Source organism: Amphibalanus amphitrite, unplaced genomic scaffold, assembly GCF_019059575.1.
Source record: "Amphibalanus amphitrite isolate SeventyFive unplaced genomic scaffold, NRLGWU_Aamphi_draft 000204F_arrow, whole genome shotgun sequence".
In the NCBI taxonomy this organism is placed as follows: domain Eukaryota; kingdom Metazoa; phylum Arthropoda; class Thecostraca; order Balanomorpha; family Balanidae; genus Amphibalanus; species Amphibalanus amphitrite.
The window spans coordinates 94,346-105,959 of record NW_024881699.1 but is presented as its reverse complement, the minus strand read 5'-3'; the positions used below and the strand labels follow the sequence as shown (position 1 = coordinate 105,959).

General features: G+C 54.6%; 1 protein-coding gene across 1 annotated transcript; it reads right to left on the bottom strand.

Annotated features, from left to right (window-relative positions):
• Positions 1 to 724: 724 nt before the first annotated feature.
• On the bottom strand, positions 725 to 4,387 carry LOC122384965 (uncharacterized protein K02A2.6-like). Its single transcript, XM_043372834.1, has one exon. The coding sequence runs from the start codon at positions 4,385 to 4,387 to the stop codon at positions 896 to 898; it is 3,492 nt and encodes a 1,163-aa protein (XP_043228769.1). The 3' UTR covers positions 725 to 895.
• Between the last annotated feature and the right edge of the window lie 7,227 nt (positions 4,388 to 11,614).

Here is an 11,614-nt window from a genome sequence, read left to right as displayed (position 1 = left end):
GGCCGCTAGTTAATCCACAGTTAATTACGCGACTCCATGCGTGTTTGCACGAATACCTTGGCGGACTTATTGCCAATTATCCTGGGGTCAGCGGTAGCGTGTGTGACGACATCGCTGCAAATATTGGACAGAACCTCGTACGGAAGATAACGTCTATTGTGACCGCCGCCCGAGCCTGTCGAGCGTGACCAATGGAGCTGGATGACCTACGCAATCGATGATCGGCCCGCCTCTACGCATAGGATAGATATAAAGGCGTCATAAATCAACGGACGGCGCGCCCTGCTCCTTTCTGGGGGTTTAATGTATGCACCTTGCATATTTTATGCAAGCCTATTGTATTTGTGACTACGCAGTATGCCGTTATATCCAGCTTTGATTCTGGGATAGTATGCCTATGGGAAAGTGTGCCTACCCTCGTTCCAAACAAGTAACGTTTCTAGTTCTCGATAGCTTAACAATATTAACGATAACTTATACAATATCCCTGCATATAGCCTTCTTATTGTTCTGTTCTGCGCCCGCCGGATCCTCAGTCCGCACTGACACGACACGCACCGCTCTGCACATATATTGCCGGCTCGGACGGCACGCACACCTTGACGGCTCGCTCGACACTGCCCGCTCTCCGCCGGCGCCGGCCGGCGGCCGCTCGGCGGGCCAAGGCCGGGCCCTTCTCATAACGGGGGTTGCGGGCCCCTATCATAACACCTCCCCCCAAGACCTTCGCTCTAACAAAAGCATACCTTGATATGTTAGACGAATGTCTTCAAACAAAAGTAATCTCCGTTAAGCGAAGCATCCATCAAGGAAGACGAGAACTATCGCGCGATACAACGAAATGCAGTTACAATAACAAAACACATGTCGGGGCATTCGTAGCGTGCACACGCTATCAGTCATATGTGTTGGTGTCCCAGCGGACTTGCAGTCGCTGCGGCTCACGACGCTGGCGACCACTTTGACGGGGCTCCGCCGCTCGCGCCGCCGCCGTTCGGCGGGTGGGCGGTTGCTGCAGCGCCTCCCGCCGGGTCGGCGGCGCCCGCGCCGCGCCGGGAACCTCCGGTGGCTGCGGCTCCGCGCCGCTGGCCAACATCGGGCGGTGTGGTCTCAGAAAACGCCTGTTTCTCCAATATATGCGTCCGCTTGGCATCTTTACAAGGTAGGTGCGGCGCTGTCCCACGCCGACGATCACACCCGTACGGTCCCAGCGGCCGTTCTCGGTGCTCTGCACGTCGACGCGGCAGCCGACGCGCAGTCCAGAGAGGGGGCGCGCTGTGGCGTCGTGACGGCGCTGTACGTCGTCTCGGAGGTCGGCCGCCCTCGCGTCGCACGCGTCGGCGGCGCGCTGCCATTCAGGTGCGTATGCTCGGTGATGGGTCGGCACGCCTGACCGCAGCGGATGACCAAACAGCGTCTGGGCTGGTGACCTGCCGTCGGCCCGTGGCGTGTTTCGCAGCTCGAGGAGACCTCGGTCGAGCTGATCGTCGTCCAGCCGTCCGCTCGCCGAGGCAGCCACGATTATTTTCTTCACCGTTTTCACGGCAGCCTCGGCGTGACCGTTGGATCTCGGGTACCGTGGGGATGACATCTCGTGGCGGACTCCCCACCGGTCCAGAAATCGCCGGAGCGTGGAGGAGGCGAACTGCGGTCCGCCGTCTGTCCGCAGTACGGTGGGAACACCCGTCTGAGAGAACAGCCGCCGCAGCTGCTTCACCAGGTGGTCCGCCGAGGCCGTCCTGGGGCAGACCGTTACATACGGCCAGCCTGACAGTCTGTCCACGTACACGAGGTAGGTCCGGCCGGCGACATAAAAATAATCTGCCGATACCGACTCGAAAACGCGGCTGGGAAGATCGTCTTCCATCCATAAGGGCTCATTGCTGTGACTGGCAGCGAGCTGCCTGCAGCTCTGGCATGCAGAGACGGTGTTGCATATGTCCCGGTCAATCCCCGGCCAATACACGGACAGCCGTGAGCGGCGTTTGGTTTTCTCCATTCCTTGGTGAGAATCGTGTAGCCGGTCGAGAACGTTGCGGCGTAGACTGGCCGGAATCACGAGCCTCGCTCCGTAGACGATGAGCCCGTCGTCGACCGCCAGCATTGAGCGGACACCCCAGTAGGGCCGCAGAGCTGGTGCCACGTCGTGTCGGTGGTCGGGAAATCCTGCCAGGATGACGTCACGGAGGGCTCGGTACTCGGGATCGCGGGCGGCTGCCGCCCGAACCGAGTCCAGAGTCCGGTCTTGGAGCGGAGCGACTAGGACACCGTCCTCGGAGGTCGCGCTCAGAGTAGCGACCACGGCGTCGTGCAGTGCCTCCGTCACCTCCGCAACCTCGTCTCCCGTTGCTGGATCGGAGACTGGAGCGCGTGACAGGGCGTCCGGGATGCAGTGTGAGGCCCCCTTTTGCCATACAGCAGTGAAGCTGTAGATCGACATTTTCTCCCGCATCCGCTGGAGGCGAGGGTTGTCGATCTCTGATAACCTCTTGGAATTGAGGATCGGGACGAGAGGGCGGTGATCCACGATGAGGTCGAACTGTGGAAGTCCTGCCAGAAAGATGTGGCACTTGCGGAGGGCCCACAGGCAGGCCAGGCACTCCAGCTCCACCACCGCGTATCTCGACTCTGTATCTGTAAGGAAGCGGGAGCCGCACTGCACCATCTTCCATGTGTCTCCGTGGCGCTGCTGGAGAACGAAACCCAGACCGCGGGTTCGTGCAGAGTCCGTTTGAAGCTTGGTAGGCAGCTGCGGGTCGAAGAAGGCCAGAACGGGTGGCGACACCAGCGCTCTCTTGACGTCCTTGAATGCCTCTTCATGTTGCTCAGTCCATCTCCAGACGGTGTGCTGCTTGAGCAGGTCTCTGAGGGGCTGAGCTGCACTGGCGATGTCTGCTGAGAAGTCGGCCAACTGATTGGCGAGTCCCAGGAACGATCTGAGATCGGTGAGGTTCTCCGGCCGCGGGAACTCAGAGATCGCTTGCAGCTTGCGGTCGTCAACCGTGTAGCCCTGTTCCGAGATGCGGTAGCCGCAGTAGTCCAGCGACGGCCGCGCAAACTGGAATTTGCGCGGGTTGATAGTGATGCCTGTCTCTCGGCAGCGTCTGAGGACCGCGACCACGTGAGAGAGATGGGCGCTGTAGGTCGCGTCGTGCAGCAGCAGATCGTCCACGATTTTCAGCGTTCGCGGTATATCTCCGAGTGCTGCGTCGCCCCGCCTGTTGTATTCGTCACCTGACGAGATGAGACCCATCGGGGCCCTGAGGAACTTCATCCGGCCCCATGGAGTTATGAAACAGGTGAGGTCTTGAGATTCCTCGGCGATCGGGACCTGAAAGTATCCCATGGCGGCATCCAGCGTGGTCAGCCACCGCGCGTCCCCGTCGATAGACGCCACTGCGTCGTGGATCGGTCTCACGGGGTAGGCAGGTCTCTTCACGAACCCGTTGATGGCGGTCATATCCACGACCAGTCTGGCTCCTCCCTGGCGCTTCGCAATTGGCACCATGGGGTGACACCACTCCGTAGGGTAGTTCACCGGGGCCACGATCCCTCTGGCGACCAAGTCGTCGAGCTGGCTCTTTATTTCCTCTCTCCAGCAGTATGGGATGTTTCTGGCAGCGGTGAGAGCTGTGGGGACTGCGTCGTCTGTCAGGTCGATGACCATCGGGCCACCAGCCATCTCGCAGAGCGTCTCATTGCCGTCGAACACGTCTTTGAATTGTTGTCTCAGGGCCGCCTCATGACCTCTGATGACATCGTCTGACGGGTCGTATTCGTGCTCCCACACAGGCTGGGCACTGGCCGCTGTTTGTTGAGACGACGGCTTCGTGCTGGATCCTGCGGCTCCCGCGCCGCCCGCTGTGGTTCCAGTGCCGCCCGCTGCGGCTCCCGTGCCGCCCGCCGCGGCACCCGTGTCGCCTGCCGGGGCTTCCGTGCCACCCGCCGAAGTTCCCGTGCCGCCCGCCGCCCGGGCCGCGGCCACGTGATGCAGCGGGTGACCAGTAGGCGGCGCCAGGTGTTCGTCGACAGGTGGCGCCGGCGGACGGTCGGGACGCTGCAGAGGCCGCGCGCCGATCGACTGTGAGCGGACGTGGCTGCCGCGGCTTTGGTCTGGAACGGACTGACTGCGCCAGATGTTGACAGGGATCTGGGCCGGAAAATTGGCGGGCAGGATCCGCAGACGCACGGAGTCACACCAGCCGAGCAGGAATCCGGTGACCTCTCGCAACACATACACCGTTGTGGCGGTCTGGCAGTCGCCAAAGGTCACCGCGGCGCTGAACTGGCCGATGCAGGTCAGCGGCGTGCTCCCGGCTGACGAAAACTTGATCTCGCCGCCTACCGACCCGGTCATCTTCGTTGCGACACCCAGGGACGCAGCCATGTCAGCGCCCATGACCGTAGCTTCCGCCCCGGTATCAGGCATGCATAACACGGCCGACGATCCCGTCGAATGGACGAGTGTCACTCTGATCCGCGGCGTGCGGCGTGCAGTCAGTTGGTCCACGTAGATATCTCCGACAATTTGTCGTACTTCGGGTCGGTCACCGGCCGCGTCCGCGTTTGCCGGCGCCGCGCCAGGACCCGTGCCCCGCCCGCGGCGTAACCTTGACCGGCCACGGCCGGGCGGCTGGTCGCCGCACAGTGTGGCCGAACACCAGTTTAGCGCGAAGTTAATCCCAGCGCCGCTCGGATCCACTGAAAATGGTTCTCTGGTTCCAAAACTGACATTTACCCCTCGCCGGACCTATTGGTTTTCAAAATACCCCCCTTCGCCGGCCGAAGGGGGGGGGGTACGACCCCCGTCGCTGTTTCGCCCCTGATGAAGCTAGAGCCTCGCGGAAAAAACGAGCGTGTGTGCCGTTACGAGACGCAGCAACTGGTATCCGATTTTAAGGTCTCAGATTAACCTGTGACCTGTGAGTTCAGGTTAAGTGGCCCAAGGCACGGATTCGTTTTTTATTAATAACTTCGCGAAAAAAATGCCGCAGAGCCGCAATTTTGGCATCATCGTGTTCGCCTCGCTCAGGTGCGTCGAATGGTATACTTTTTGTTCGGCTGAAGTCAACTTAAGGTGTTGACCTCGGGTCAAGGTCAGGTTAGAGCCCCCCAGATCACGAAGTTGGTCGAAGGAGGTCATGCTGCATATCATTCGATTCGGCAGGTCTTCCTGAGTCCATTGGTGGCTTTCCCGACTCGCTAGCTCAATTTGATCAGGAGTTATTGACGGAAAACTCTTATTACCCTAGTGACGTCATAAATGACGTCACGTAAGGCCAATAATGCAAAAGTGAAGCATCGGACCTTGCAAGGAGTGCATGAAATCACGATTCCGTGTGCTTGAGATAGTTAATTAGGCTGGAACCTGTCCGGCCGCGCCGCCCCCGACCTTGGTCAGGTCACGCCGGGCGGCCGACTAGACATGTTCAAAGCTGAATTGACGGCAAATAGGCAAAAAGTGGCAGCTGAAACTTGCTCGCTTATGTTCAGAAATGTGCGGAGAGTTCAGCCATGCCCTATTCGTCATATCCATTTTTATCCATTTTGACATTTTCCAACTTCTTTATGAAATACTATTGTGAGAACGATACACATGCAGGGCTCCTGTTCTAACTCATTAAACTCAGAAACCATTCATTGAAAAGCTACCATGATAGCAGAAACAGCTTCATCATGAATTGTGCTATCCGGTGATATGCTATTTTCTCATATATCTTCTCGAAGCTTCCGTAAAATTTACATTGAAAACTGGACATATTTCTCAGTACCATAGCCCGATTTCAGGAACCGGAGCGTGGGTCTACTTTCGGCAGGGATATAAGTCCTCAAATGATAAAGTGGCTTAAAAATAAGGTTCTATCCGATAACTTCGGACAATTTCCTACCCATTGATAGGTATAAATAACAGTTTATCGAAAGTCGGGTTTTTGATTAAATTCGCGCTAATCTGGGATTCGGCACGACCGTGCGCCGGCCGCGCGGTCACGTGATCTGGCATCCTGCCAGCCACGGCCGCCGCCCCGGGGACCGCGGTCGGGCGGCTGGTTGGCGCACACCGTTGCGAAGTGACCGGAGCCTCCGCATGCATGGCATGCTGCATCCATCGCGGGGCAGCGCACGCCGTCAGCGTGTCGAGCCCGACCGCAGCGTCGGCAGGGGTCGTCTCGACGCGCACTGTTGGAGCATGGATGGGCACGCGACCGACGGTACGCCGACAATGCTGTCACGTTAGCCGGCTCGCCGAGAATTGCGGCACTGTTCGCGTTCGCCGACTCACACGCACGACAAATGTCCACCGCCCTCTGCAGCGTCAGCTTCGGCTCATGCAGCATACGCTTCAGCGCCTCCTCGTCACGGATGCCGACCACGATCCTGTCACGGTACTGATCGTCCGCACACTTTTCGCAAAAGTCACAATACGCGGCGATTTCCTTAATAGACGATACAAAATCGTCGAACGTCTCATCCGGTTCTTGCACTCGCGAGTAGAAGTCTCGTCTGTCGAGGATGATGCTGCGTTGACCACGCAGATGAGCCTCCATCGTGTCGATCACGGTCTTCAGGTCGGCTTCCGAAGGGATCTGGAGGCTATATCGCAGCGTTCGCGTCCACTCGTCGTCGAGCAGTGACATCAGGGCCGCCTTCTGCTCCGCGATAGGCAACGTCTCCAGGTGAGTGAGGAGCCTGAAGTCGTCGAACTTCTGGCGCCACGTGCCGAACTCCTTGAGGGACGCGGAGGAGGTCAGGTGCGGCGTCGAGATAGCGCTCGACGGGAGTTTCGCTGGCGTTGCAGCGGGCTGTCTGCTCTCGGTGACGGCCGTCTCGCTCCGTGCGATCGGCTGTTGCACCTGGTTCGCCAGCGCCCGCTCCAGCATGGTTGCGAGTCGTTCCTCCCGCTGCGCCGCCTGCTCGGCGAGCCGCTCCTCCCGCTGCGCTGCCTGCTCCGACTGCTGGGCCAACAGCGCCGTCAGGCGCTCGAGTTGTGCGTTGTCCGCCATCACTGACGCGAGCGATCCGACACGGCTGCACGTAGTTCAGTATATCTCGGAATCGGTGTCGCACGCTACCGATCACACTACCGACCGCGCCATGTTCTGTTCTGCGCCCGCCGGATCCTCAGTCCGCACTGACACGACACGCACCGCTCTGCACATATATTGCCGGCTCGGACGGCACGCACACCTTGACGGCTCGCTCGACACTGCCCGCTCTCCGCCGGCGCCGGCCGGCGGCCGCTCGGCGGGCCAAGGCCGGGCCCTTCTCATAACGGGGGTTGCGGGCCCCTATCATAACACTTATCTGTTATTTCTTCCAACGCTGTGTGTTGCCTAGCTACAGGCTCTACATGCCCCACTTAATGAAGTGTCTGGCCTTTGGCCATCCAATAACTGTCGAACGCTGCTGCGAATCGGCGCAAAAACTATCCAATCAACAGAGCAGCGCCAGAGTCGGCGCGTTTTTGCCGCAGAAGTGCGCCGCCTCTGCCGTCGTTCCGTCGGCCACACGCGCCACTGGACGGCCCCGCCGCGCCGGCAGCGTCTCGCTTCTGTCAATTTTGGCCGGCACGCACCAACTTTTGGTCTCCTTGTTGGATTGAGTTCCCGCTTTTTGCTTCCGCGGAGACGTGGCGCGAGCCAATTGAAAATGTGGGAATCGCCTAAAGCGCGAGCGCTTCTGAAGCGATGGCTGCTGTGGGGCTGCTATTTTCAATTTCGATAATGCGTTTCTATTTGCTACAACCGAAAAAGTGAGATGTCATACACTTCTCTCCCTCTTTGACATTGTATCTCTCATTCCTTAAGTGATTTGCTAGTTGTTGGTTACGACCGAGACTTAGCGTATTACTATTGTTGCTGCGTGAACCTCCACCCCAAAACCAAACTCATTTCTTGTCCCTGCGACCGGCGTCTGCCCGCCAGCGGTCACGTGACCGTTTCCGATCGGGCCGGTCGGTCAGCTGTTCTCAATGGTAATCTCATCGGCCAATCTGAACGGCGTCGTTATCAAATCGCCACTCTGACCGGCAGGGCGGCGTGGCGGCTGGGAGGGGGAATGGCAGCGGGGTGGGGATGGTTTGAGCCAGAGTAAGGCCCGTAGCGATTGGAGATTGGATGATATCGATGCTACTCAGGTCGCTTAGATAGCAGGGATGGAGCTGTCAGACGACGGCTTAGGAACCTAACTGGCAGTTAGTGGCTGCTATTACGGAGATATGGAGTGCTACCAGAGCGACGTCGAAGGCTTTGGGTTCAATCAACAGTGATCTGCAGGAATCGAGGACTTGGGCGATCAGTTGGAAAAGTTCGGAGCTTTCAGTCTGCTGAGTGTTGAGATGGGCTATTGAGGACGATGCATTTGTTTCTCGCGACAGGCTAGTGTCCGCATGCACATTTAACAATGCATGACGCTTACTAGTCCACGGTGGAACTCAGCCGAGCATTGCCGCGAGCATTTAGCCGTGGCGCTGTCTGCGGGGAGAGATACTGAACACTTCGCTCTACTCACTGTTAGGGAGGGTCGAAAAGAACTAGACACAGAGGTCGGGCAGGTCTACAGGCACATCTGCCGCAGGTATGCCTATGTTAGTAGAGTTTTGAGATGCATCAAGCTGTGCGGGCTTAAAAAATAAAATGGTACAATTCATTAACCAGCTTCACAGCAATCATACGGCGTACTCGCGGTGCCCTATTGAGGCTTATGTGAACTATTTCCGATAGAACGTCGGTCGATTTTCCGTCCTATGCATCCCCTCAGTACCATCATCGGTTATCGCAACTCACAAGCCTCATACATAAACTGAATCCTTCGCCGGCTGAGTGCTTATTTGCCAATGCAATCATTCCCAATAGGTTTCTGGAGTGCCTCTCGCAGCGGTATTGGCTCTGGAGAGGCGTGGAGGCCGCTGATACCCCTGTGATGTTCAGGGCTGTGAGGATTCGCTCTGGGGCCTGAGACGATTTCTCGGATTGGTGGGTGGTGCGCTTCTGGCGGTACATTGAAATAGACGTACCGCTGAGCTAAAGATGCAGTTCATATGCTACTGAGTGAAAAGAAATGGCTTGGCTGTATGGGGATTGGGGAACATTCATATATAGACTAATTTCCAAAAGGCAATGCATATCTGCTCTCCGGTTCCGAAACACAAACGGTCGCATACCAACTTTGTTGTGAACAAAGTTTCCATTTCAAAATCAGCATGTCCACGAGAACTCACCACAATATACGGACGGCTGCTATGGGTTCACGGGATAACTTGGTGGGTTCGTCAGCGCCCACGCTGTCCGACGCGGACAAGTTTCTGAGATGGGATGGCCTGTCTGTCCGCTCTGATGATGCTATGGATACGGTCGAGTTACCTGGGGCGTCAGCTGTGTGGTCAGCGGGTGCGGTGAAGTTGATATGCTGATATCCAGGCAGTTATTGGCCTCTAGACTACCATACGCTGCTGCAGGGCGCTTCTCAGTATCCCCATATCCCTTTTTAATAACATTTCCGGAAGACTGATCTAGTTGACACGACCGAATGGCACGGACCAGGCAATCGCAGCCTTTTTCATTGAGGCTTAATTGAAGGTATCGGTAGGATGTTTCGGTATTCAGCATAGCATTGCGGTTGGTCTCGTATTGCCCTAACTTCTGCTCAGGTCAGAGTGACATTGTAGAAAGGCCTGCACTGAACTCTACCATAATATAGTCTGTTGGAGCGGTTTTCTCCAAAACTTTCTGTAAATGTTCTGTCTCCAGCACTGAACACTACTGATTGGCCATTTGTAAAAATCCAAAGGGGAAATTGCCGCAGTTAATCACGGAACTGGGCACTGACCATTCTTTGGAGAGGCTGGGAGATGCGACTGAAATGCAAGGTTAAACGGATGCTGGATACGCTCAACGATAGGCGATTCTGAGACTTACAATTGTATTTTATGTTAGCGAAATTATACGTAATTGGTTGTGCATCGTATACAATTCATTGTCTACGAAATGGTTTAGTTATTCAAAATAGCAAGTCATTTCCTTTCCAGTTCTAAAATTAAAACACGTAGGCCACATGTTTCGCCGTCTGTTGTGCGCGCCCAACAGCGCTCGGTTGTCGGTGATTTACACATTTGACACCTGAACAGTGGCGGCGGCAGCCGGTGCCTGTTCATATTGTGGCCCGACGACGCTCCGGAATCCAATAACGAGAGTGCCGCCGCTGCGCGCCCGCGCTGGAAAATCTGCCCAGAATCCGCACCAAACGCCGCCTCAGATCAGCAGAGCGCTCCTCGGAAATGCAGCGTTTGATTCTTCGCCACCTGAGGCCTGTTTCACTAACAAATAAAACTTGTATTTACAAAGAAAAAGCTTGAGTTTACAAGAAATAATTACCAACATTTGAGATTTGAATTTCACAAAACCTTTGAACATGAATTTTGAGTTTAAAATTTCCAAACTTTTTTACAAGAAAAAGTTTGCTAGAAAACATGGGAATCGCAAACTTTCTGTTTCACGAAGACCAGAAACTTGAAAGAAAACATCGTAATTACAAACCTGAAATTCCAGTGGTCCTGACGTTCGGAATTTTGATTGTTTTTGTGCAATAATGCAAAACAGTCATATATTTAGAACAACTATGCTTTGTTGAGTCGTTTCATGCTCAATTTTTACTTAGCACACACCCTAAGAAGCAAAATAAGCGGTATTAAAATATCGTCATGTTTTGTCATTCGCGCGTCATAATTGCATTCAACAGTCTTCTGCTGTCAAATGTTTTGCGTGTTATTTTCTTACAATAATAGGATAATGTGAATTATCATTTATATCTTTTTCCAACAGCATCATTAAATATAATTTAATAAGGCAGCTTTTGACATGAATACTAGACAATATTTGATACAAAGAAGCAATATCTTTAACATGCTATAGTTCTTGATTAAAACATTTTTACTGATTTTTACCACACTTGTAAATACAAGTTTTTAGTGAAACAGGCCTCTGATACTGTGCTCTCAACTACAAAGGGAAAATAAAATACAGAAAATATAGCCGTTGCTTCAAAGATAATATCATTTCCGGAAGGTCAGAATCATTTCATTTTTTTTCATTATAAAGGCGTAAACGTGGTGTGACCTTTCTGACCTTCCTTCAACCTTGCCAATGTTGAACGTCGATCAAATGCACCAATGGCGTTGTCAACTATCAATAACCGATAAAAATAAAACCCCAATAGTTTTAATATTATAAAATTTATAATTTATTTTGAGTTTTACTCCATCTCGAACAGAGAGAAAAAAACTGAATTATCTTATTTATGTTAAATGCCCTGGTTTGATAGCGATGCATGAGTAAATCTGCTTTTTCTCAGCAGCACGACTTTATAAACTTCCTATACTCACCTATACTCACTCACAAACTTCCTATACTATGCTCAATAAACTCACCTTCCTATTTTGTCTGCCAACGCTGCCCAAATAAGGCCTCTCCGAAGCCGGAAGGTTCTGATTTCGGGTTTTCAGCTTTGCCGTGACTTATGACGCTGGCCGGCTAAAAGAGTGGCTCTGTGCCGAGCCCAACTGCCGAGCGAAATTCCCGCTGGCTGTTTGGTGCGCCAGAAGCCGCCGACCACCTGGCAA